This window comes from Rhinolophus sinicus, chromosome 17 (assembly GCF_057876585.1).
Source record: "Rhinolophus sinicus isolate RSI-liver-muscle chromosome 17, RSI-T2T, whole genome shotgun sequence".
NCBI lineage: Eukaryota > Metazoa > Chordata > Mammalia > Chiroptera > Rhinolophidae > Rhinolophus > Rhinolophus sinicus.
The window spans coordinates 152,758,977-152,784,733 of NC_142517.1; the positions used below are offsets into that span (position 1 = coordinate 152,758,977).

General features: G+C 39.6%; 1 protein-coding gene across 4 annotated transcripts in view; it reads right to left on the minus strand.

Annotated features, from left to right (window-relative positions):
- Window positions 1-25,757, minus strand: part of DPP4 (dipeptidyl peptidase 4) — an 81,912-nt gene that overhangs the window by 53,218 nt on the left and 2,937 nt on the right. The window contains exons 3-9 of one of the 4 annotated variants that reach the window (XM_074337130.2): window positions 17,868-17,918; window positions 5,977-6,072; window positions 5,489-5,580; window positions 4,073-4,153; window positions 2,801-2,853; window positions 2,611-2,683; window positions 1,689-1,809 (exon numbers count right to left, since the gene is read on the minus strand). In XM_074337130.2, coding sequence (XP_074193231.2) covers window positions 1,689-1,809; window positions 2,611-2,683; window positions 2,801-2,853; window positions 4,073-4,153; window positions 5,489-5,580; window positions 5,977-6,072; window positions 17,868-17,918 — 567 coding nt within the window. Of the gene's footprint in view, window positions 1-1,688; window positions 1,810-2,610; window positions 2,684-2,800; window positions 2,854-4,072; window positions 4,154-5,488; window positions 5,581-5,976; window positions 6,076-17,867; window positions 17,919-25,757 lie in introns of all 4 variants that reach the window. The other 3 variants (XM_074337128.2, XM_019727293.3, XM_019727294.3) reach the window with 3 other exon arrangements.

Here is a 25,757-nt window from a genome sequence, read left to right on the forward strand (position 1 = left end):
AAGAGGGTAAGGAGTGCTCCATTTTCTAAAACTATTTCTTTCTCTATCCCTTCTCATACTTGCTCACACTTGCTCTCATTTTGAGCTCTGGGTTAGGTAAATTACATTCATATTCAAGAATGAGTGTCATATATTAACTTCATACTAGGAGATAAAGTAGTCTCATTAAAAAAAAAAGAAGAAGACACGATAACTAAAGTAATAATCAATTAGAAAATCATGAAATAAGACAAAGTAAAACCAGAGATACTGAGAGAGAAATCTCTTTGGGGTCATGGGGTAGGATGGAGGGCACAAGTTCCAGAATGGAGGCTCCTTTGCGAATGTCCCTCCACCGTGTGGCGCACGGACCTTGGAGCTTTGATTTTTCTTTTACCTATGAACTAGCAATTCTTAAAATGTACTCTGTTTTGATCCCAGCAACTCGTCATGGCTGTAGTGGAGAGGGTGGATCCAACATATGGAGAAAGAAACCAATTGAAGGAATATCCTTGTAGGAACCAGTCTCATTTTTAAAGACAAGCCCACTACATTGGAGCGGTGCGGCCATTCTGCTTGTGAATGGCTTAGTCAGGAACAGGCAAAATGAGGTCCCTCCAGCTATTATCTACCTTAGAAAGGACTGTAGTGTTTGGGATGTCCTTATCTTAGAGATGCTCAGCTGTTTGGAGGGAGAGCTGGGTCACAACTTTGGAAAGAGGCTTTCCCGGGTTCACGCTGGGGATCGTGGAGGCAGTGCTGTGTTGTCCATCAAGAGTTGAAGATGTTTTTCAATTTCTGTAACTAGTGCTAGTAAATTTCATTGTAAGTTTTAATAGTTTATTTCTGGGCCAGGGGAATCTAGCTTTCTTTTAAAGTGAGGTTATTATTTTTTCTTTTAACCAACATTAAGTAATGAAGAAAAATTAATTTTTTTAACTATGAAGAAGAAATAATAGGATGAAATAAGGAGGAGGCTTTAATAAGTACAAAGAAACTTTGTGAACCGTTTGGAACATTCTCAAAATGCCTGCTACCTTGGCAACTAGAGACATAAACAAGGTTTTTCTAATATTGTCTAAGTTTCTAAAATGTTTTCTAATATTTTCTAAAACACTTTATCCTAAAAGAGAAAATAATTCTTTTTCTCATTTGCAGTTCTGTTTTTGACCCATTTTTTCTTAAGCCTTTCTACTTATTTTTTCCTTCTTTAAAATAAAAAAAAAACTTATGATTTGTCCAGGTTCAAATGAACACAGATCTTACATAAAATAGAAAGTATTTCCCCCCCTCCACTCCCTAACCTCCAAACATTATGTTGTCATCATTCGGAATGTTGCTGGAATACTTTGCTTTCCTTAGTCACTTCGGGGTTAGATAGGCCCAGTTAGAGACACATCTGATGTTAATCTGGAGGCTTCTACGCCCTGCTAACGCAGAAAAGCTACCTACACAAAAAGGCCCTTTGTAGCAGTAGTCTGAAGACAATGGGCGCATTGAGGGACAATGAGGACATAAGCAGTACGAGCTACTGCTAAGAAATCCTTGTCTAGGAGATACCGAGTGTTGAGTGCTAAAAGAGATTTGATGACATTTTAAAAAATGCAACTGTTTTGAATGCCATGGACTTTCTCCCATTTTAAAGAACTGCTTGACTACTTTTAAAATCTTACATATTTTCTGATTTGAAAAAGCTTTAAAGTCTCTACCTTCATAAACCCAGTCAGTTATTCCATTATTTATGACATCTTCTTTCCCATTCGATGTGATCCGCTGACTTGCTGAATTTGGTTCATTTTTGATATAAATATCATTGTTCCAAACATATGCCTGGAAAGATGAAAAATAATATTGATAAGTAATAACATGTTATATTTTATCCTGAAGTTTAAAAAACATTTACCAATTATTTTATCCTAAAATAATATTGGGATGCAAATGTAATGATTACCTTAGGTTATTCAATTTGAGCAAATGAAGTCATTGACTCCCTTCTCCTCATATTCTTAAATTATCAGTATACAAGATATAACCCAAAGTAATCCTAAAAACATTCTTAATGTATTAAAAAGAAGAGGCTCACAGCCGCTACTATTTGGATGCTAAAGTGTATAAGAAAACTTAGCAGACTGACCCCTTTTACAGAATGATGTATGCTTTGTATTTCTTCCTGAGAAGGAGAAGTTCAACGACAGATACACACTTTATCAGCCTGTTCAGATTCTTTTGGACTTCTGACATATTCTTAGCACTATAGAACATGAAAATATATCTGTAGTGACACTGGGAAGGTCACGGAACTAGCAGAAAGCAGACATGCCATAAACAAACAAACAAAGAAAACACAAAGAGCAACAGGAAAACAACAACAAAACCTAAGTACAACAGAAATTAAAATTTAAGAGCTTAATGAGCATTTTCTCAGGAAATAAACAATTCCCTAATAGTAATTCAGAAACTTTCAAGAAATGCATTTACTATGTTAGACTAGTAAAATATTTTAGTCAATAACTCTGTATTTGATAGTGAAGTTTTTGTATCCTAAGTGTCTGTTCTGTATCAGGATTAGTAGCTTCTGCATATGAGAAATTTGAGCCATTATTTTTCTGACAATAGAAGAGGCTCACTAACCAATTTATGGCCCTCTGGCGACCATGTGATCAACTGTGTGTTATTTGGAATTCTTTCTTCTGTAATCAGCTGCCTGGAAAAAAGATAAAAGGAAACATTACCAAATGAATATATCACAGTGGAATTTCTTTTCTAAAAAATTATTATTACACTAGAAAAGCATAATAGGTTTTATGAGGAAGTCACTGACCTTTTATTTAAGTCATAAATATCATATGAAGCTGTGTAGGAATGCCTCCATTTCTATACAAGAAAACAGACATTTTAGGCTTCTGTGATTATCGATAGTTTGTCTACTTGCTATGGGAGCTCCAGATGAGAGACAAAGTAACATACTGGGAAATTTTAAAAATTCCTCAAGTGATTTTAATCTATAGACAGCATTAGGAACTATTGAATTAAACAAACAATAATCCATTAATTGGTAACAGATGTGTTAAACTTGGCATAGGATTCTGATTTGCTCATAGTTGATAAGTTTAGTAGAATACAGCCATCAAGTCTTCATGTCCAGGAAATGGAGCCCAGCATAGTGAATCCAGGGTAAATATTATCATTGGGAGCCACCATCCCCAAATGGGAAATGGAATAGGAGATGGTTTACTTGGCCTGAGTACAGCAGCGTTGGTGTGTGAAATAAGGTCACTGAGTATTTGTTATTTATTCTAGGAAAAAAAAGGCAGAGGTGGGGATCCCCAGTTTTGTATTTTCTTTTCAATGTAGAATATCTCCATAGGTTTCTATTCTTTCCTATGTGTCTCGAAACTTCCTATAATTGACAACTGTTGTCAAATCCACCACAACTAACCGAACAGCTGCAGTTAAAGTTACCGTGATTTGCAGCTATCCTAAACATGAAGAGGATGTATGATTAAACTCTAACCTTGCTTGAATGTGTGAGAATTTGATGTTGGGCGGGGTGACTGGAGGAAGCTGAGTGTTCTTTCAGGGTGTTGAAGACCAGTGCTGAGGCTTCCCCTTTAAAATGATTTGTATATGGTGGGATCTAAGGCTGGGAAGTGGTCTGGGTCACTCTGCAGTCTCTTCTAGGCGATGAGCTATTTAACTCTTTGAAGAAAATACTTATTGAGAGGTTTACTATATGTAAAGCTGAGGCCAAGAAAATAAGGGGTTATATTACTGGCTGTACAAGTCAGACATGTAAATCTACTTTTACATTATAAGCTCTATTTTATTAACTTATGTCTTTAGTATCTATAATATTGCTTATACTTTTTAGTATTTGAAAACACTGAACATAAGTTTCTTTTAAAACATTTAATGGACTTATCTTTTACGAATGACAATAACTAGTTCTCCTTTTGATGCTGAAATAATGAGTTTTTAGTGCCTGTTACATTACTTAGGTGCCAATCTTAAATATTCATATCCTCGAAATCAGTTATAAAATAACATACTCATAGTATGTTTAAAGGTGACAGTAAGCAAACATTTATTTTACCTTCACATAGTTGTACTCTAAAAGAACAAACTGTCCATCAGGAGATACTGAATAATCATTTATAGAATGTCCAAATTGATCCTGTCAGTCAAGTAGAAAAAAGAACAATTAAACAATCCCATTTGACTACCTTATTGAGCACTTACTATGTAGGGGGTATGGGTCTAGACATGTGGCTTATGCTTTGAGTGTCCCCAGTCTAGGAGAGATGGCACATTTCCCCACACAAATAACCATGATGTAAGGTAGTTGGGGGTCAGGATTAAAGAACCAAGGAGGGAAGGATTCATTCTAACCAAGAAAAGATGGTTCTGAGTATGGGGGTCAGAAACAGAAAGAGAACATTCTCAACTGGGGAAACTGCAGGAGCAAAAACCCAGATGTGGGAAAGGGCATGCATATTTAGAGACTGTGTAAAGGTTAGGTGTAACCTGAATACAGTATAGGGTATATCCTGCAAAGTATAAGGTGAGAGGACATCAAATTAGATAAATAGCTGGGACCTAAATATAAGAAGTGGAAATATGAACTATTTTTTTTGCATATGGACAGGATAGAATTGTATCTTTTTTTTTTTTTTTTTTTTTGGTATAAAGATGCTCTGGTGACACAGTGACTGAGATGAGATGAGATAAGAGGGTTGTGTCAGCCCTGGACTTGGGCAATGCAGTGGTCTGGTCTACAGTATAGACATGGGGACACAGAGTACTCACTAACACAAGATTAAGCAAGGCCTAGAACCAGAACAATACAGTGGAAATGAAATCTGAGAGACACTGAGAGGGAGAATCGATAGCATTTGTTGAGTAGCTAAGTGTGGGGGATGACGGAGGAATCACGGAGGATTCTGAGGTTTATAGCTTACGTGATTTGGAGGAGAGCACTATTTACCAAGACGGGGAATGCAGGAAGAATAGGGTGCTTCCAGTTTGCTATGAGAGGGGAGGAGAAATACTAGTGTAGCTTGGAATGCTAAGTTAAAAATGCTCACAGACCACCTATGTGCAGAAACAAGCAAGCTATTGGAAATAGAGGTTTAGATCTTGGGGGAAAGTTAGTGTTTAAAGGGTGTATTAGAGAATCAAGGTCAGAAAGGAGAGTGCTGAGTCTGTGGAAGTGCATGAAATTCACGGAAGGAGAGCATGCAAAGTGAGGCGAGAGACCAGCAAATGAAGACAGAGTCCTGGGAACACTTACATTTAGGAGTATGGGCAGAGGAGGAGGAATCGTCAAAGGAGACTAAAAAGTAGCCAAGGCAGGGAACATTCCAAGAAGGAGAGAAAGATCCACTGTGCCATATGCTGCAGAGAGAGTCCAACAGCATGAAACGATAGTACTCAGGATTTGAAAGGTTATGAAAAAAAAAAATCCCCAGAATCTCCTTAAAGTATGAATTAATTATGTGATTAAACATACAAATGTACTGTTCTCCAAGAAAATGGAGCTGTTTCCATATTCGGCATTGAATAGCAAGATATTATTTTCTTGTTTGTAGAGATATTCATGGTCTAAAGAGAGAAAATGGCTAGATCAATATTTCAAGCTGCTATTAAACATCTAAAAATTATGCAATAAAAAATTTAAGATTCAAGTTCACACAAGTACTAAATAAGCATTTCTAAGTTGAAAAAACATTAAGTGATGACTATTTCACTAGTACGCATTCATTTTTCCATCATTATTGTCAAGGTTTCAATTCACATTTAATTTTTGGTAGTATATATCAAAGAACTGCTAAGTTTTCTTTCTGTCTTAGCTCCCTTTGTATTCTAGGTAGAAAAAGATACTCTCCCATATGGTTTTAAAAAACAAGAATATCTTCTCAGTGCAATAAAAGTGCCCCACAACCTAACTAGAATAAACATAAGCATAAAAATCTACCCCCTACCCTGAAAAATCCTTACCTGAAACCCATCGCAAGTTGTAAGCCTTCGTTCTAAAAGTACTTTTTAAATAATCAGTTAGAGTGTAGGTTCTGCGACTGTCAGCTGTAGAATCATCTGCTGGTTGAAAAAAAGAGTGAAATGTTCAGTAAGATGGAATAACCTAGGTTTTGCATAACATAAATGAATCTCTACAATCTACACTGGTCACAAAATACAGAATTACACTCACAAAATACAACTGGGTGGGTGGAGTAAAAATGTATTTCACTGTTAAAGCATTTGGGAGTGTGTGTTTCACCGTGTTATATTAGTGACCTTGATTATGAAGGTCTAGATCAGTGACATTCAATGAAAATATAATGTAGGTACATTTTCTAGTAGCTATATTTAAAAAATTTTAAGATGAAATTAATTTTAATAGCACATTTATTTTAGCTTAACATATCTAAAATATCATTTCAATGTGTAATCAATATTTAAATGCTATTAATGAGATCTTTCGCATTCTTTTTTCATACTAAATCTTTGAAATCCGGTATGTAATTTACAAGTACAGCATATACCAATTTGACTAGGCACATTCCCAGTCAACAGCTATATGTAGCCATATAGTAGACAAAAGGAAACTAGGTCATTGTTTCTTGAGGCCCTGAGATCCTCTTCCAAGCTCTCTCGCAATGCACAGAACTTTAATACATGCTGATTGCCCAATCCAGGGATCTTTATTTCTATAGTCACTTTTCCTTAACTTGGTTGAAGTTTTCATAAAACCTTTCCCTTGGATTCTGTGACACCTCAGTTCTCCTCCTAACTCTCTGACCATTATTTTTCCGTCTCCTACTTTGATTCTATTTTTCTCCATTGCCCTCTAAGGTAGAGATGCTTTGATATTCAGCCTTCAGCTTTCTGCTCTTGTCTTTATATATATTATTCCTTCCAGGGAACTCCAGAGAATGTGACTTCCTGGGTTTCAGTCATATTTTCCATTTAAATAAACGACAAAATCTCTATTCATTATCCTACCGCACCCCAAACACATTTCCGGTGCTGTGTTGGGTCTTTTCAGTTGACTTGTCTCACGCTAATCCTATATTTACCCTGTCTAAAATAATTGTCTTTCTTCAAAAACAAGTTTTCCCTAGGGAACTTGTGTGATTTTATATTTTTTTACTGGTGACACAGATTCAAAGTCTGAAAACCATTTTTGATGTGTCCTTCTCTTTTACCATTATCTCCATCCAATCAATCCTGTTGATTCTTTCTGTGAAATCTTTTTTCCCAGGTATTCCTGCCATCAGGTTCTCTCCAATACAATCCCTCCGCTGCACCATCACTAGAATGAGTTTTCTAAAATGCCACTTTCATCCTGGTGATCCCTTCCTCAAAAGCTTTTAATAATTCCCCATTGCCTATAGGACGATTCAAGCTCTTCAGGTACTTGCGGCCTCCACAATTTGACACGAGACTCCTTTGCTACCCTCATTTCTGCTCTCTCCCTGCATGAACCTTCTTCCCTAGTCACATAGACCTGCCTACTGAACCCAATCGATCTTCTGAGGTTTTGCCACCTCTCTTTCTTGTCTTAAGCCATTTCTCTGCAATGTCTTCAAATGCTTCCTCAGCTATCACAATCCTCTACCCTCCAGCTCCCGCCTCTGTAATGAAGACCTCAATTCTGCTCCTCTGACTCTGGCCCCCACACTACTTGTTTGGCTCTGGTCACAATAACTTCTGTTGATAACTACTTTTCTTTGCTTACCTGCGTACCTGTGTGGTCTACACAGCTAGCAGTGAGGTCACGTAGGGCCTTGTTTTTTCCCCCACCAACCTAGCACTGTTCTGTGCCATAGTAGGTGGGCACACAAAACACTTTTGTTGATTGACATCGTTTTTCTTCCAACTCGCATAGTCAGGCGATGTGATTCCTCTTCCCCAACCACCGGCCCTCCACTGATGACTAACAGCCTGAAGTCTTTTTCCAAATTCTCTACTTGTTCCACATGCACACAAACATACACTCACAAAATCTGCCACCATCACAACATTCCTATAACTGCAGTTCTTGCGCTTTGGGGGTTGTGAAGTCAGTAGTACCTTCTCTTCGTAAGTTTTTACAGACTGTGGAAAGGTAACTCTCTTACAGGTAACACTTTTTCAAAATATGTTCTTAATATTTTATTTCTTTGGGTCTTATCCAACAACTCAGTCTTGTTTCTGCCTATGACACATTCAGTTTCAATAGATGAAATTGCTACACTTCACTTTATTACTTTATTGATTTTTGTGTAAGCCTAGCTATTAATTAAGTAAAATAATTGAAAAAAAAATTTTTTAAATTTTCAATTCAGGCCTGCATTTCACCTCTGAAAGTTAGTAAGATATTTGTGTTTGTAAGCAGACATACAGCAAGGGAGTAAAACCAGCCCTTGGATTTTTCAACATTCAAATAAGAGTAAAGCATTGTGCAACACAAAATATTATTTGACTCTTATGGACAAAGCTACAAATCTAGATCTGTTCATTAAATGCCCTCAGTTGTTTGTATTCATCCAATCACCCTTTCATACATTTCATACATCAAATAGCTATAAACTGAGTACTATCGGGAAAATACAGTTGAGGATATATACCCTGCTATCAAGACCTGTTAGCCTAAAATGTATATAAAACACATCCCAAAATTAGTATAATTCAAAGTATAAATGGTTATAGACATTCGCGGTCCTAATATTACCTGCTGATGTATATATCTAGATAGCCCTATAGAGAGAGAACAATTCACACACACACGTGTTGCAATGACCTGAATGTTTGTGTTCCCCCAAAACTCATATGCTGAAATCCTAGCCCTCCATGTGATGCTATTAGGAGGTGGGGCCTTTGGGAGGTGATTAGGTCACGAGGGTGGAGCCCACATGAGTGGCATTAGTGCCCTTAGAAAAGTGACTCGAGGGAGCTCTCTCGTCCCTCTACCAGGTGAGCACACAGGGAACAGGCCCTCACCTGATACCAGACACGGAATCTGCTGGGTCCTTAGACTTCCCAGCCTCCAGAACTGTGAGAAAAAAATGTTTGTTGTTTAAGTCACTCAGTCTGTGATAGTTTGGTATAGCAGCCTGAACTAAGATTATCTATCATTTATCTATCTATCTAATCTATCTATCTATCTATCTATCTATCTATCTATCTATCTATCTATCTATCGTCTATCTATAATGAAGTAGACATATCAACACATTTATCACTGACTCCTGATTTCATAAGAAGATAATGAATTGAGTATCTATAATAGATCACATACAGTATTATCTCATTTAAATGCTGTCTCACATAAGGGTATTTGCTCACATTTTTCCAAATAACACACACCTGGAATATTAGCATAATTGAGGCAAAAGTCCCAGTGATGTCATCTGCTGCCCAGAGTGCTGCTCTTCACATTCATGATGGGTTCCTCACTGAGTACTTATCCTCTCTTGCCCTCTTCAGAGACTGCTGGGCTCATTTTCTCCTCAGGCCATAGCTTTTCTAAAGCCATCATCTCTATCACACTCACACTCCTTTCTGCTCATAATGGATTTTGATCCATCTGCTGATATTCCAGATATTGACATTGACACCTCACTATTGCTATGGCCAAAGACATCCGTGCAAGGCCCAGGCCACCCTGGTTTTGTGTTAGGTTCACTCAGCTTCCTTACAGTGACCCTGCAAGTTGGCGTCCACCTCCAGGCTACCCAGTCCCAGAACAGCACTGCTAAATTGGAACAAGTAGGCAACAAATGTTCCTTGCTTTTCACCTTGCCAATTGATAAGCAGCGCACATTGGAAGACAGTTGTGAAACATCTAGATAAGCGAATTTCTGTGAGATGTGAACGCCAAGTCCAGGTTTTGACCTTTAACAAGTTAATCGTTTGCTGCCAACTTACAACCTGTTCTGTCAAATGCTGAAGAGGACACACTCACGATTCTTCTTCCTGTCTACTTTCTCACTGAGAGGGCACTGCTGTGGCGACAGATGAAGGTCTTTGGCTGCTGTGTGGTTTTCCTGGTGGGCCTGGAACATGTCATTCATTTGACTTATGAGTTCAAAGTACTATGCTAGCCAAGTAAAGGAGTTAATCATATGTTTCCCATCAGCATATAGAGAAACTCTTAGATTCACGTCTTCTTTAATTTAAAATTAAAAAAAAGGGTAACAACTTTATACTTCTTTGATGAGAGCAACTATTAGTTTGAACCATATGAAAATGCCATTTTTAACAGCTTCTAAGATGGTTCAACCTAAGAATAAATTCTCATAAAAGTGTGTGGTATCTTAATGAACCCTTGCTGTAGGAGCAACAGCACTTCTGAGTACAAGTAATTCCAGAATGGTAAGATCCAAGTAAGAGAGAAGCATAGGTCCATGGAATATTCCTGGTTTGACCAATAGTTACTTTATGATTATAGGATATGTTGAATATTTTTATACACAATAATCAACTTTTTATCTGTATTAGGATATGACGTATAATATTTCTACTTCACAAAGATAAACTCTTTTTTTGTAAATAAATGGCTAATGAAATGTGACTAAAAAGAAATGTGCTCTTCACAGCTCATAAACTTATAAAGTTGTTAAACATGGGAAAAAGATATCTGGTTATAAAGTTCTTGTTTTCCATATGGTAATCAGCTAACATTTTATATTGATGCTAAGGGAATAAAATGAGTGTTACTTTAGAATTTGCTCTAACAAAATAGCAGTCTTGACATAGGGACAGAGGAAAAAAATCAAGCAGGCAGAAGGAGAAATTAACTAGAAGGTTCCTCATATCCGGTGTTACCCAGCAGCATATGCAGGCCACCACCCAGCGCTATTGATTCAACAAATGCCATTAAGGGGTTGGGTCCCTAGTGGCTTTGAAATCAGAGAGCCTGGATTTGAGCCCAAGTCTAATTCTCCCACTGGGGCCTTGGGAAAATTACCGAGTCTTTGAAAACCTCACTTTTTAAATCAATACAATGAAAATAATAGCCTTATCTAGGACATAGGCATTTGCCATGATTAAATGAGATAACACATGTAAAGTGCTTAGCTCAGGACCTAAAATTTAGAAAGCACTCCAGATATGTTACACGATTTAGTATTGTTTTGTTCTGAGCATGTGCTGGACATTCAGGATACAATAATGAATAGAAGAGTGTCTCCCCTGGAGTCCTTAGCAGTGGTGCTGAAATTAGGAATTTCACTGCAATAAAATTATAGCCATTTAGTTTTGCCATGTTCATATCCCAAATGATCCTAATAAGACAGCATAAGAGTATCACATTGAGCAAACATCTGGAATAAGTACAATGGAATGATTTGCTAAGTGCTAATGAGCATCACTTTCTTCCTTCACCATGTCTAATACCATCCATAGCATCCATACTGGGAGTCAGCAGTATGGAGGGGAAATGTTGGACTTGGAAGATGTGTGAAGAGTGATATTTCTCTGGTTACCATACACATAGGAAGCATTAGCATATAATCACAATCACCAGATTTGCCTTCTTAATAAGAGAAACATCAAGGTACAACAAGGGGCCACCAAACAATGCATTTGTCTTCTGCGCTACAAGGAAAAATGATCATTGGAAAACAAAACAGCCACAAAAATTGCCCTTTCCAGTATTTGCCAGGCAAAACTTTTGAGTGTGAGACACTATTACAGTACCTGCCTCTGGGCCTGTTAAAAGAATAAATAAGTTGAAAATCCATGAAGAAGAATAATTACGAATGCTTACAGAATTCTTCCAGTGTACTGGGCTGTTTTAGGCATTGTACTTACTTAGAAACTTATTCTCATCCCCATTTTACAGGCACTGAGGTGCAGATAAGCAGGGACAGTCCCTGGTCTCAAGTCCTATGCCTAGTAGGCATCAAAGCCACTGCTGAGCTAGGCAATATGTCTCCAAAGCCTGTAGTTATAACCACTCTTCTAAAGAACCTAAGTATCTGGGAGAGTAACTACACAGGGCAAATGCTATGTCAGCAGTTTTTGTGCATTGGTATAGATGAATCAGACTTTATAGAAGTGTTTGAATTCAATGTTTGAAACTAGTCTCAGCGGGCAGGTTGGCAGTATCATTTGGACTTGGGTGACTTGGTAGGTGACATTAGAACATAATTTGTGCTAGTGCTCCAAAGTCAAAGCGGTACCAATTCTTTCTGAGAACCCTACAATTTTCTCTCTGGTCTGTTATTAAGGATGGCAATTCTGTGACTTTCTGGAAAGACATTTGTACCATCCTCACTCTCTCTTCTTCCCTGGTACATCCCGTAATTCTCATCATCTTTTTGCTAAACTCATAAAAAGTAGACATGCAAGCTTTTATAACACATTTGTTTTCTTTAATGTTTCCTAGATTTAAACATGACACAATCCTGAACAACTCAGGCCTTGCAGTACATATTTTCGAATGAGTATGATGTTGTCTAATGAAAAGATTCAATGATTCCTTCTGTACAGCAAAGCCACCCTAGGGGCTTACTTTCCACCATGCCCTCCACTTCTACCCATCCCTCCTGTCACCCTTTACCACTTTCCTCAGCACTCCGAGCAAACAGTGGGCCTCAGGTCCTTGCCTTCTTGATCCTTAGAGACTTTTTAAACGTCTCTTCTCCCTCGGCATCTCCAGTGTCTTTTCCCTGCCTGCTTCTGTCCCGTCCTTAAGCATGCACAAGGTGTACCTATATTAAAAACATTTAACTGACCCTGCTGCCTCCTCAAGCCATCTCCTATTTCTCTTCCTGTATTTATTAGCAAATGTTTAAATAATACGGGCTACATCTGTGGCCTTCATTTTCTCACCATCGCTCTTTCCACCTCTTGATCACCTTCCTTCATACACCACATTCATTTCTCCCTCCTTATTGTCTTTAATGCTTATTTTCTATACCATATATTTTTCACATTAATCAAACAATTTTATATCATTTAAATATTTAATCTAGACAGTCTCGTCTTGGCTATAAGTAAGCTGAAAGGAGGAATTTATTTTATGTTTACTAAACAGCTGCTAGCACGGTACTATTCTGATAGGAGGTATGCATGATCTAGTACTGGATGACTTGTCTTCACATTTATGAATGTACGTATGTTAATCAGAATTAAAGCAACATAAAAAAACGTTCATCAAAAAGGTTTTCTCAGGAGCACTAAGAAAATCCCTTTAATTCATCAAATACTTATCAGGCTGTACTAGGTTGAAGACTGTCCCTTCCCAAAATCATGGCCCGCTAGAATGTGACCTTATTTGGAAATAGGTCTTTGCAGATGTAGTTAGTTAAGATGAGGTCACACTGGAGTAGGGTGGGCCCGAAGTCCAACGACTGGGGTCCTTATAAGAAGGCCGTGTGAAGACATGCTTTTGCTGACTTGGAAGATGGAGAGGGCCATATGGAGACACAGAGGGAAGAAAGCCAGGTGAAGATGGAAGCAAAATTGGAGCCATATAGCTGCAAGCCAAGGATCACCAAGGATTGCCATTAACTACCAGAAGCTAGGAAGAAGCAAGGAAGGATCCTTCCCTGAAGCCTTCAGAAGAAGCGTGGCCCTGTTGACACTTTGATTTTGGACTTCTAGCCTCCATAACTGTGAGAGAATAAATTTTTGTTGTTTCAAGCCATAAAGTTTGTGGTAATTTGTTGCAGCTGCCCTAGAAAACTAATATGAGCACCCGTGGTTTTCTTCAAGGTTCTGGGCACTAGAAATAAGAATGAGCAAAGCATGAAAAACTTCTGCCCTCAGAAAGCTTACACTCTAAAGGGAGGAGACATAGAAACAAGTAGTAAGTAAATAATGCCATACGTTAGGTGGTAAATGCCACAGAGAAAATAAAGCAGGGAAGGGGGATAAGATTGTCAGGTCTGGGGACACTGCTGTGTTCAACAGCTAGGTGGTGGAAGGTCCCACAGAAAAGGTGGTATTTTAACAGAGACCTGAAGGAGTGAGGAGGTGAACAACAGACAGCCCCAGGGAAGAGGAATCCTGGAAGAAAGAGCAGCAAGTATAAAATGTCTGAGGCAGGATGAATGAGCGAAGGGGAGAGAGTAGGGGAGCAACTCAGAGGTGAGATGGTGGGGCTCAGATCACATGGGCCTCGTCGATCATTGTGAAGACTCTGAGAGAGACGGGAAGACTTTAAATGGTTCTGAGCAGAGGAGGATGTGATCTGACTTACATTTAAAAATGATCGTTGTATTCGTTTTCTATTGCTACATAACAAATGACCACAAATGTAGTGGCTGAATACAACATAGACATCAGCTCAGAGTTCTGCAGGTTGGAAGTCCTGCCTGGCATAGCTGGGTTCCCTGCTCAGTGTCACAGGACTGAAATCAAGGTGTTGGCTGGGCTGAGTTCTCATCTGAAGGCTCTGGGGAAAAAGCTGCTTCCAAGTTCACGCAAGTTGCTGGCAGAATGAAGTTCCACATGGTTGTAGGACTGAGGGCCCTATTTCCTTGCTGGCTGCCAGCCAGGGGCTTCTCTCACCTCCTAGACACTGCCCACATGCTTTGCCATATGGTCCCCTCCACCTCCCAGGTCAGCAGTGATATGTCAAATCCTTTTTTGTGCCTCAAATCTCTGACTACCTCTCCTGTGAGCAGTTAGATAAACTCTGCTTTTAAATGGCTCAGGCTCACCCAGGTACTCTCTGTTTCTTTAAAGGGGACTGTGCCATAGAATATATATATATATAATCATCAGAATTAAATCCATCATACTCTCAATCTCAAAGGTTAGGAAGAAATATGGGGGAAGGGAGGAAATTCTGGGAGTTATTTTAGAATTCTGTTTACCATGATCACCTTATCTGCTTTGTTGAGAATACACTATAGAGAGATGAGATTAGGGAGATTTTTGCAATAATTCTAGTTAAAGGTGATGGTGTCTTAGACCAGTTGGTAGCAGTGGAGGTGGTGAGATATAGTAGAATTTTGAAAGAACATGAAAGTAGAAGTGATAGGATTTGCTCACTAATTGGATGTTGAGTGTGAATAAAAGAGGAGAGTTAAAGAGAACTGTATGGATTTTGGCTTCTGCAACTAAAAAAATGGAATTGCTATTTTCTGAGAAAAGATGTACTAAGGGAGGAATAGGCTTGGGGGGATACAGAGTTTTGGGATATGTTACTTGAGAGGCCAAAAAAATTCAAATGGAGTTGTCCACTTAGTTGCGTTTCCACATTCAGGGTTCAGGAGAGGGCTCTGAAGATATAAATTTAGGTGTTGTCAGGTTATAGTTGGTGATTACAGCCATGAGAGTGGATGAGATCACCTAGTGGAGACGGAAGAGGTTCCAGTATAGAGCCTGGAGTAGCTCAAGCTTAGAAGTCAGACACAAGGAGGAACTCCTAAAGAGAATGAAAGGGAGCACGTTGTGAGGTGGAAGGGAGACTAGGAGAGAGGGCACACCTAGAGAGAGGTGGAGAAGCAGGATGATCAACTGACAGGTCATGTGAGACTCAGAGGAAAAACAGCTCTGGATTTAGCAACACACAGGTTAGGGATCTTAATGAGAACAGAGATGTTTTAGTGGCCCGCTGAAGATAAGCCTTAACCCAGTGAGTTTAAGAGGAAGCCAGGACAGGAATTGCAGACAGTGATAATAGAAAATTATTTGAGGAATTTTGTGGTAAAGACAGTAGGGAAAGCAACTGGGAGATTGGCAGGGATGTGGGGTCCAGAGAGAACCTTCTTTCCTTCCTTCCTTCTTTCCTTCTTCCCTCCCTCCCTCCCTCCCTCCCTCCCTCCCTCCCTCCCTTCCTTCCCTTTCTCCCTGCCTCCCTCTCTCCCTTCCTCATTTCCTTCTGATGTGAGGCATTACAGCACATTTATATACAGAGAGGAAAAATGATGATGCAGCAGGCAGGGAAAATAGCTGGAGCCATGTCTTTGAGTAAGTAAAAGTCAGGGCACAAAGGAGGCATGGCCTTGGGCAAGTGCTGGGAGAATGCATCCATTGCCTTGGGAGAGGCAGTGCCGGTGAGTATGCAGGGGCAGACAGGCTGGAGGGAATTGAGTATATTCTGTTGGGACGGCTTTCATTTTTCTCATGAAAATAGGAAGCAAAGTCAACAGCTGGGAAAGAGCATGGGGAGGGGGTGTTTATCCCCTTGATAAGAGAATCCACCAGGGGAATGGACAAGTGAGCGGGTGGAAAATATAGGAGGATTGCCAGGCCACTTAATGTTGGGTTACAGATTTCATTTTCATGCAGATTAATTCCCCCTCCCCCCAGGAATTTTACAATAAAGATTTGAGTCACCAATTAGATTATTTTTGCCTGTCAGATTGAACAGGTAATAGCTTCTAAACATTGTGAGGTTATTTTGTTTGTTTTTATTTTACTTATTTTATTTTGTTTAGTTGCCATTAATTATTTCAAGTCCTACTTCCCTGGGTCAACTTTTGCAGATCTAGTTTTTACCAAGTATTTTTAAACTTTGCTCATTTTATTTTATTTTGACTGTTTCTGCCACGTTTTCTCGTTATGAATTGGATAAGATATGATGGTTTACATATGCTTTTTGTGAGAAAATGGAGAGTAGTTCCCCTTAAATGTTCCTGACCCATTCTATTGCCTCAGATTTGTATTTTAAATGTTGTAAAGTCAATTCTTCCCTATTGGTCATTACTTTGGATGATAAGAGAAAGCAAGTGCTGGGCTCAAAATGCCCCCAGGATCAGAAAGGCAGCATCAAAACACCCTGCTTTGCAATAAACTCAGGCGATTAGAAAAGAAAGTGAGAAGAGGGGAAGGAGAGTTCTATGGTCAGATTCTTTGGAGATAGGAGATGGTTTTACATCTATTTTCTTTCATTAGTAAATGAAATCTTTCAAGTGTATTGAAAAGAGAGCAATAATAAAACATATGCTTGTATAGACCCCTTCCCCCATCTCTTTCTTTTAGAATTCTCAATTCAACTTAGGTAATGAACCTTTCTCTTCCACCTTTTTCTTCCTTGTGCTAAGGAAGGAGGTTCCGGTTTGTCCCAGAAAGGTGTGTCATTGATTAATCCAGCCCCAACTAGGTACTACATTCCCCTTGCCAGTGGTCAGTTTAGAAGTGGACAAGTTACACAAATTTGGTCAATAAGACCTGAGGGAAAGTCTGCCTTGGGCTGAAGGACTTCTATAACTGGTTTTCCTGCACGATAGAACAGATTATGAATGAGGAACAGCATCCCCTTCTGCTTTGTGAAAGAGCTGGGTGAGCAAATGATGTGTTGCTGGAACAACCACGCTTGACTGTGAGAGGACAAGATTGAGAACCAAGGCCAACAACAGTCTGAATGAAAATGGCAGAGCTGAATGACAGAAAGAACCCGGGTCCTTGAGGATGTTGTTGAATCACTGTGTTAACTGCCTTCCTTCTGTACCTCCAATTATAGAAAATGTTAATAATAAGAAATACAATAAGAAAACGCCATAGCTTAAACAACTTTTGCTCAGATTTTCTGTTAGTTGCAGCCAAAAACATTCTGACACAATCCTCGTACAGAATTGATGGGCTGTGAATTGTTGAGGACCATACATGTAGGTGAACTGCATGCCTGGGAGACAGTCTGATGGCTCCAGGATAGGAAGGTGTGTATTCAGGCCCATTAATGATTAACTCTTTATGCTTGGTTGGTTTCTGCGCATACTGCCCTGGACAGCATTTATCATTTGCTGTTTAGTGCTTCCCTAGCACTTTGATCATTTATTAGAAATACTTATAGCACTTTTTATCATAGTTAATGTTTATGTTGCCCTTAATAACGTGAATTATTTGAGGACAACAGCCATGCCAATCATTTTTATATCTCTAGTGACCAACAAAGTGCCTAGCATGTAGAAAATGCTCAATGAATACTCGCTGACTTGGAGAATTACCTTGACATGTGTGTGCTCGGTACGTGATGCAGAAGACCCTCCTGAGTCCTGCTGTGGAAAAAGGAAGCAGATTCAGTAGGACAAGGGAGTTAAGTCAGAGAAACCACTGCAGATTAGCTCTTGTGGGAAGGGTATAGTCAGGAGGGCAAGAGAAAATTCTCCAGTTTGACTATCCAGCAAGCTGTTTAGGGAATCACCTTGCCTCTGCTCTTCCTCACTCTTCATGTTTGTATACATTAAGACTTACATACAAAATACATCCTCCTTTTTTGTTTTCTTCCTACATCTCTAATTCTACCAACCCCTCCAATCTACCATGGTCTCTTACCTGGAGAAACCACCCCTCACCCCACCCTCCATTATTTACACAGGAGTCAGAGACTTAGTGTAGAAATAGAAATAAGATCATGCCATGCCCATGCTTAAAATAAAGTGGAACTTCTTTCTGTGTCCCTCCATCTTCTCTATCACACTATTTTAGTCCTAGCGTATATTACCGTCTGATATTACTCATGTGTTTGCCTACTACCTACCGGCCCATGGATTGTAAAGGTCCGTGGTAGCAGGCTCATCTCTACTGTTTACAACCAGATTCCTGTACCTGCATTAATACCGGCCATGAAGGAAACATTCAATATATGTTGGGGAATTAACAAATATGACACCTGGCCACTATAGGGTCTTAACCCTAAAGAAGTTTTAAATGCAATAAAAGAATAAGGAAAATCACAGGGAAATAGGAGCAATCCACTAAACTGATGGACCTGAGCTTGAGAGCATGGGGCTTTAAAATAACCAAGGAAAATAAGAAGAGGAGGTCTCAACCCTACAGAGATGATGTTAGGTGACAGGCCACCCAGCCAGTTTTGGGGCACCAAGTGTGAGGTCAAGGAAGGAATGGGTAGTTTCCCCCTGATACTCACCCCACCTACTCTCTCATCCTCCATTATACATCCTGAGCCACAACAGCCCTCAGGATGCCAGGAGTAAAGTTCCTGCTGGCTTTGGCTCTGCCTTAAAGTCCTCTGCTTCTTGGGCTTTAGATGCTGAATTATGTGACCTGAGCTCATGGGCCTACTTACTTCCTCAGTGAATCAAATAATGGCAAAATGTGTACATTGTGCGTATACTTAACTAAAGCAAGTGGTATATCATTAAGTTAAAAAAACAAACAAACAAAAAACTTCCCAGGGGGAGAGATCCAAGATGGCAGAATAGATCAACACTGTGCTTGCCTCGTCCTGTGAACACATCAAAATTACAACTAAATTATAGAACAATCAATCAACCTGGAAAACCATCTGAAGTCTAACTGAACAGAAGTTTTGTAACTTAGTATATAAAGAAGAAGCCACATTGAGATGGTAGAGGGGAAGAACGCAAAACAGGTTGGTCCCACACCCATGTGTGGCAGTGGAAAATTGGGAGAGATATCTTGGCCACAGAGGTTCTTATGGAGGGATGAGGGACCCCAGCCTCACACCAGGCTTCCCAGGAAGAGGAGCCCCCACAACATCTGGCTGTGCAAAACCGTGGGATTCCCACCAGCCAGGTGGGACAGAAGCTTGCGGGAAAACCAGACATCCTCTAAAGGGCCCACACAGGCATTCACCCTGGACTCTGGTGAAAGGACAGTGACATTGGAGGTCATCAGATACAATAGGGGGGAGACTGAGTTGTGTAACTTCGGGGTGAGAACTGGAGGGACAGTAGCTATTTTCCATGTGTAGGGCCCTTCTCCCATGCAGCTGGCTGGTAGGTGCCATCTTTCCTGTGTTGAGCCATCCCCCCACAGGCCAAATCTGAATCTGATTGATCTGGTGAGCTCCAATAGCTCCACCCTGGTGACTCACTGAGGCCCTACCACACTCAGCTTCATGCTGCAGGAGGTTTTATCAGTGGCTCAACCTTAAGGGCACCAGCAGAAGGCAGCAGTCCTCAGAGTGTCCTGGCTTTTTGCAGAGCTATCCCAGATCTGATGCCAGCCATCCTCAGTTCACAGCGTGGCCTCTCCCATGTGCCTTTAGGTACAGCACAGGCAGCAACCAACCATGGATTGCTTTGTAGCTCCTACCAGGTAGTCCCTGGCTGGTAACAGGCAGTGGGTGACCTGAGCCTGCAATGGAGACCCTCCCAAGAGGCCCCAGATCCAATATACTTGGAGGCTGGCTTCAGACCACAGCAGAGCACTACACAATTAGCCCCACAAGTGGCACACCCAAAGGATGGTCTCAGCAGGCACCAGAGCCTGTGGACATAGCCAAATCCCATAGCCAGTCAGCCTGAGGGTCAATACCATACCACCACCTACTGAAGTGCCAACAATCAAGCCTCAACTACAACTGGAGGGCACACACAACACACATAAGGGGCACTCTCAGAGCACCTGGCTCAGGTGACCAGAGAGACTGTGCCAGTGGGCCCCACAGGGTACCTACTACATGAGGCCACCGTCAAGACTGGGAGATGTAGCATAGCTACCTAATACATAAAAACAAACACAGAGAGGCAGCCAAGATATGGAAATATAGAAATATGAAAAACAGAAAATGAAAGAACAGGAGAAAATTCCAGAAAAAGAACTAAAGGAATGGAAGCAAGAAACCTACCAGATACAGAGTTCAAAACAATGGTTATAAGGATGCTCAAGGAAATTAGTGAGAAATTCAACAGAGAGATAGCAAGCATAAAGAGACAAACAACAACAAAAAACATAAAAACAATAAAAAAGAACCAATCAGAAGTGAAGAATACAATAACTGAAGTGAAGAATGCACTAGAAGGAATCACCAGCAGACTAGATGAAGCAGAGGATCGAATCAGTGATTTGAAAGACTAGGTAGTAGAAAACACCCAATTGGAACAGCAAAACAAAACACTCAAACAAAAAAAGAATCCAAAAAAATGACGATAGTTTAAGAGACTTCTGGGATAACATCAAGTGCAATAACCTTTGCATTATAAGGGTACCAGAAGGAGAAGAGAGAAAACAAGGGAGTGAGAACCTATTTGAAGAAATGATGACTGAAAACACTCCTAACTTGCCCAAAGAAATAGACACACAAGTCCAGGAAGTGCAGAGTCCCAAACAGGATGAACCCAAACAGGCCCACACCAAGACACTTCATAATTAGAATTGCAAATATTAAAGACAAAGAGAGAATCCTAAAAGCAGCAAGAGAAAGGCAACTAATAACTTATAAGGGAACTTCCATAAGATTGTCAGGTAATTTCTCAACAGAAACTTTGCAGACCAGAGAGGATTGGCATAAAATAGTCAACATGATGAAAAGCAAGGACTTACAACCAAGATTACTCTATCCAGCAAGGCTATCATATAAAATCAAAGGACAGATAAAGAGCTTCCTAGACAAGAAAAAGCTAAAGGAGTTCATTAAATGAGTATTACAAGGAATGTTAGAAGGACTTCTTTAAGATGAAAAAAAGAAAGAAGATATTAATAATAACATGGCAATAACTATATATCTATCAACATTTGCTTTCAATGTAAATGGATTAAATCAAAAGATAGGATGGCTGAATGGATAAGAAAACAAAACCTTTACATATCCTGCCTACAAGAGATTCACTTCAGATTGACAGACACACAGAAACAGAAAGTAAAAGGATGGAAACGTTGTTTCATGAGAATGGAAACAAGCAAACAAACAAAAGTTGGGGTAGTAATACTTGTACCAAACAAAATAGACTTGAAAACAAAGGCTATACCAAGAGACAAAGAAGGGCTCAGTAATGGTATTTCTTGGTATTTATCTGAAGAAACCCAAAACGCGATTTTGAGAGGATATGTGCATCCATATGTTAATTGCAGCTTCATTTACAATGGCCACGATGTGGAGGAAGCCTGTGGATAAAGAGGAGGTGGTACATATATGCAATGGAATATTGCTCGGCCATGGAAGGGAATGGATTCTTGCCATCTGTGGTAGCATGGATGGACCTGGAAGGTATTGTGCTGAGTGGAGAATGTCAGACAGAGAAAGACAGATGCAATGTGATTTCACTTATATGTGGAATCTAAAGAACAAAATAAATAAAAAAAAAACAACAGAAACAAATTTATAGATACAGAAAACATTTTGATGGTTGCCAGATGGGAGGGGGGTTGGGAATGGGTGAAAAGGGCAAAGGGATTAAGAAGTACAAATTGGTTGTTACAAAGTAGTCATGAGGATGTAGGGTATAGCATAAGGATTATAGTCAATTATATTTTAATAATTATGTATGGTGTCAGATGGGTACTCGATTTGGGGTAATAGATGGGAGGGGCATTGGGAGACAGGGTGAAAATGTGAAGGGATTAAGAAGTACAAACTGGTAATTACAAATAATCATGGGTCTAGAAGCTGAAGCACAGGGAATATAGTCAATGATGTGGTAACAACTATGTATAGTGACAAGTGCGTACTAGATTAGACAGGGGATCACTTCTTAAATTATACAAATGTCTAACCAATATGCTGTATACATGAAATTAATATAAAATAATATTGAATGTCAAAAAGAAACTTCATAGGAAGTTATAATTTTGAATTACAATATAAAAGTGCAAATACAGTACTTGGCAAAAATAAAAAAGCTAACTCAGATGTTCAAAGTTTGTGGTTTCAGTTTCCTCTCAGATTGGGAGACACACCCTCTTTTGGAGGTCATAATGGAGCTGTGATGACTACAGGTACAAATATTTACACGATACTGGTTTACAACAATGAAAGGGTTAGCATCAAGCTGTAAAACAATAATTAATCATTAACTTAGAAAAACTCTCACCAAAGCAGTTCTTTAAACAGTTATTTATGGGAACCAGCTGACTCGGGGAAGGCTCAAAGTCAAGACTTGGATAACTTCTAGTACTGACTCGCAAAGCCCTAAACATCTCTGCTTCTATTTCTTTACCATAAAGAGTAAAGATATTAATGCCTCTCTCTGACATGTATTGTTCCATGGAGCACAAATGAAATAATACAACATGCATTAGAAACAAAGCCCAAGTGTAACTCAGGGCAAGTAGTAAATCTGGACCTACTACTACTACTAAAAATAATAAACAAGAGCAGTCAAAAGTGTAGGATCTCAGTCCTGGGCTAGAAGGTGTTGCCTATCCCAAGCTGTATATAAGAAAGGAAGTGACAGCAGCATGTGCTTCTCCTCAGAACAGGTAGCATCCAGAGATTAGCCGTCGTGAAACTACAGGTATATAAATGGGAAGTTGTAACATTTTTGCTAATAAGGTCTCATTAATTTTATACTTGATTACAAACTAACAGAATGATTTGGGTTTAAGCATACCAGCTCTAGAGTCACGTTGCCTAATCCCAACTCTGTGGAACTTTGAGCAAGTTCCTTAACTGTTTTGGTAGCCAGCCTCAAAAGATGGCCCTCAACGATCGCCACACTAGTGTTCATGCCCTTGTGTAATGCCCTCTCACACTGTATCAGGATTGCTTTGTGTGACCAATAGAATATAGCAGAAGTGATGGTTGTATTCCATTGATCACACTTCTGAGGTCAGGTCATAAAGGGCACTGCAGCTTGCGGCATGGTTGTTCTCTTGGATCCTTCATTGTACGGGAAGCCAGTAGCTCTGGCACTCTATGGAAAGGCCCACATGGTAGGGACTTGAGGCCTCTAACTAACCGCCATGTGAGAGAGCTTAGAAGTGGATCCTCCAGCCCCCAGTTTTCAGATTGATATCTTGACTGCAACTTCATGAGAGACCTTGAGCCAAAGCCACACAGCTAAGCCACCGCAAAATTCCTGACCCACAGAAACTGTGACATAATAAAGGTTTGTTGTTTTAAGTTTTACAGTAACTCGTTGTGCAGTAACCAGTAACCAAAACACCTTCTCAAAGTTTCTGTAAATTGTCTGTAAAAATGGAGATGATAATGGTGCCTTTCTCAAAGGGTTGTCGTGAGGATCAAATGAGAAGTATATTGAAAGCCCTCAACCCCACACGTGGCACGGAATGAGGACATGTTAGCTGTTGTTTACACCTTTGCATACTTCTGCTCCACAAGCAAGGTGGTCCTGCATGCATTTATAGTCACAGTCCCCCGGCCGGCCTCGGCACTTTGGTAAGTCATAACATTTCATTTATACAGATCCTGCACTAGTCAGTCCCTTTACTTCATCTTTCTTGAACCATCAGTTGGGCAGTCTTCCCTTTTTCTCTCTGGTTGCTTTTGGGATGGGAGGCAAGATGTCTAAAGAGAGAACAATTTAAGGCCCCTGCTACGGCTAGGGAACCAAAAGCCAAAATAGTTGGCCTAAAAAAGACCAACCCACTGACCTCATGAGCACTTGACAAAGGTTGACAATAGTTAACTGAGCTAGCTGGAGTCAATTCGAGCTTTTACAGAGCTCACTGTTTAGAAATTGTCCTCTGAAATATACAAAGCTTTCATTCAGGTTCATTTCTGTGCTTTTAAACCTGGAATAGATCCTGGACTTCCTCAGGCAAACTTCATAGATGTTATCTTTTCTTTCTCTGATTATTCCTGTCTCCTTCACATTTGGGTTTTCTTTTATTACTGATGGATGGGTGAGCAGTCAAATTTCCTATGCACTGAAAGAAGGTATTGAAATTTTACTGCTAAAGCAATGAAAAGAACAAAACAAACAGATAGCTTTCTATCCCATAATAAAACTCAATAATAAAACTACTTGACAAATAATGAAATGTCATAATAAGACTGTTTGATAAATATTTTTAAAAACTCAGCCTATAATATAATGTAAAGGGAAAAAGAAGGGGATCATAAATACTGAGGATTTATTGCTAAGCCATGAGGATTACTGTAATTCCATTATGAGTAAAGTATTTTTATATATTTTATTGCTGATTCTCTGGAAAACTGAATGTTTAAATATGCAATATCCTTTTTTTAATAGGATATTTGAGGAATTTAAAACAAAATACAATTCTTTATTACATATACAGAAGGAAGTGAACTTTTAATTTTGGTTGGTGAAATGCATAATTTCTGATCTCAGGGATTTTTTATTCTAAAAAAAATGTGAGACTTGTATTAAGCAGGTCTCTCTCTCTCTCTCTCTCTCTCTCTCTCTCTCTCTCTCTCTCTCTCTCTCTCTCTCATACTACACCCCCCTCCTCTCTGGGTGTGTATAGTTCTGCTGAAGTCATTGCTTCATATGAAAACACTTAACCTTCTCTTAGAAGGTTCATCCCTCTCTCAGGGGATGAACGTGGGTTTGCTCATTTCTTTCTCTTTGCTTTTGGCTGTTTATTTCTTTGCTTTCCACATAGTCTAGGACTTTTTCTTTCTATCAAAATCTTCCTTCCTTCCTTTTCTTTTCTTTTTTTCTTTCTTCTCATTTGTATTTCCTCTCTCTCAACTCCCTTCCTCACTTCCTTCAGACATTTGTTCGACTTTAAATCTATATTAACAATATGAGAACACTTCTTGGGTAATGACTCTGGATTCTTTGTAAGAATGCTGTCCCTTATAGTGGCATAGCCCAGGAATGGTATCGCTGATTTCATGAAAATGTTGCATTCCTGAGCTTTCATCTCTCTCCCTTATAACAAGGCAGGAGTTGAAACAAGATGATTTCCATTTTCTCCTCAAATATACATACTGTACATGCCAATTAAGAAATATGAGGAGACAAATAACTTGAGTGGTGGTATAAAGAAAGCACACAATGAAACCACATCTCCACCCAGTAGCCCAAGAGATATCCTTAGCCACAGTCCTCTCACTTTCTATGTGTCCAGAGATCAAAGTCTAATTGTTCACCTTTCTGAGTAATTCTGCAGCTTCCATTCTGGTCTGCACCATCATTCTCCCGGGACACTTCCCTTGCTCCCCCTCCAGACTTGCCCCACTTCAACCCACCTTCTCA